The 1,704-nt window shown below is 61.9% G+C and overlaps 1 protein-coding gene across 1 annotated transcript in view; it reads right to left on the bottom strand.

Moving 5' to 3' along the window:
- Positions 1 to 1,229: 1,229 nt before the first annotated feature.
- Positions 1,230 to 1,704, bottom strand: part of LOC104530458 (ras-related protein Rab-25) — a 2,295-nt gene continuing 1,820 nt past the window's right edge. The window contains 1 exon segment of the mRNA XM_010175043.1: positions 1,230 to 1,360. Coding sequence (XP_010173345.1) covers positions 1,230 to 1,360 — 131 coding nt within the window.

Genomic DNA, 1,704 nt, shown 5'->3' with positions numbered 1-1,704 from the left:
CGGCTGCTCCCATGGGTGAGGGCTCAGCTCCCTGCTCAGCACCATCACGCTTTCCCAGGGGATTTGGGGTGTGTTGCACTGGGGTGTCCTCATGCACAGCACTGCATGGCACCAGGGAAAGGCCACCACCACCTGCACGGGTGTCACCAGTGGGGACAGTCACGGCCACGTTCCCCACGCAGAACCACGGAAATGAAATGGGAGCTGGGCTGGCGTGTCCTGCACGGTGCAAAGGGACAGCGGGTGCCCAGAACTAGAGGAACATACGGAGAATCCGGCCGAGATTCTCCCATTTCCGAGGGATTTCAGATCACTGGCTGAGGCCAAGGCACAGTTTGGATGAATGGCAAACTGCCAGCTGTCCCCTAGGAGCCATCGAGGGTCTGGGGTTGTGGACTGGGAAAGGCTGTGTGGGGAGGGGGCACATGGGGACCATGGCATCAGGCTGGGCTGCTGCGGTGGCCACCATCTCCAACACATCACAGGGGTGGGGACCAAGGGATGGGACCACAAACACGCAGGAATTCCAGCTCAGCAAACCAGCATTTCGCAAGTCCTTTAATGATTGTGTCACCGTTGTGCTGGACACGGAGCTGCTCCCAGGCCCCTTGGCACCGGGCTCTGCCCTGAGCCCCATCCCACCGTGCAGACAGGAAGGACCTTCACTAGGTCCTGCTGTCACGCTTGTCCCATGTCTGGGATGGGGACAGGGGTCTGCCGAGGGCTGAGAGCTGCCTCTTCGCTCCTTAGGGCTTGGGATGACCCTGGTGGGGATGGACACCTGTGGGGACAGCTACCTCCCAAGTGTGTGGCACAGGGTGGCCCCACAGGAGCAACCCCAGGACCAGATGCAATTGGAGAGGTGTCCATTGCTGGCACAATCCTGGCCAGAACCTCCTGGCTCCTTCCCCAGTGGTGCCACTGGGGTGACCTGCTGCTGGGAGGTCCCTGTGTGACCATGGTGACACTAATCAGGGCCCAGCAAAAACGAAGCAGACAGAGCAGAGCTCCCAGCACTGGTGCTTCTCGCTGTTTATGGCAGAATTTGGCCACTGTCCGGGCTGCTGGTCCCCACTGCACCAGGACGGGGTTGGCACGGTGAGCTGGGTGACACCAGCCTGTGCTGGTGGCCAGTTGAGTCTGAGTGGAGACAAACCCAGCTCGACGCCACTGGCATGTCCTGGGGCTGCAGGGGGGTCCCCGGGGACTTCCCGGGGTGCCCACCCAGCTCAGAGGGCCACGCAGCACGGGCGCCTCTCCGTCTGCACCGAGGCCGCGCTCTCCGGGCTCTCACTGGCAAGTGACACCGTGTTGCTCTGGCCACTCCTCTGCTTCTGCTTCTGCACTTTGTGGAAGATCTCTGCAAAACAAGAGGTGCCAGGCTGGGGGTCTGTGTGTCAGGGTCCCCCAGGGTTCCCCAAGGAGGCAGGGACAGCTCTGAGCTGGCAGCCCATGTTGCTAGCCTGCTGGCCAGTGTTTGCCATGTGGGTGGCTCTTGTTCCCCTTGATGCAGCAGAGAGGATGAGTTGAGGGGTGACAAGGGAGCACCCTACACTTAGGCAATTTCCTCTTGCCCAACCTGAGATTAGAGCCTCACCCTGTGCCGGGGCTGGCAGCTCGCCGGGCACTACAGAGCCCGGCACACGGCACACGGTGCACCTCACCGCCCTCCTGCCTGCCATTCCTGGTGAGGTCCTCCTGGCT

Source organism: Antrostomus carolinensis, unplaced genomic scaffold (assembly GCF_000700745.2).
Source record: "Antrostomus carolinensis isolate BGI_N321 unplaced genomic scaffold, ASM70074v2 scaffold31089, whole genome shotgun sequence".
Lineage (NCBI taxonomy): Eukaryota > Metazoa > Chordata > Aves > Caprimulgiformes > Caprimulgidae > Antrostomus > Antrostomus carolinensis.
This window is presented reverse-complemented; position numbering and strand designations above follow the sequence as displayed.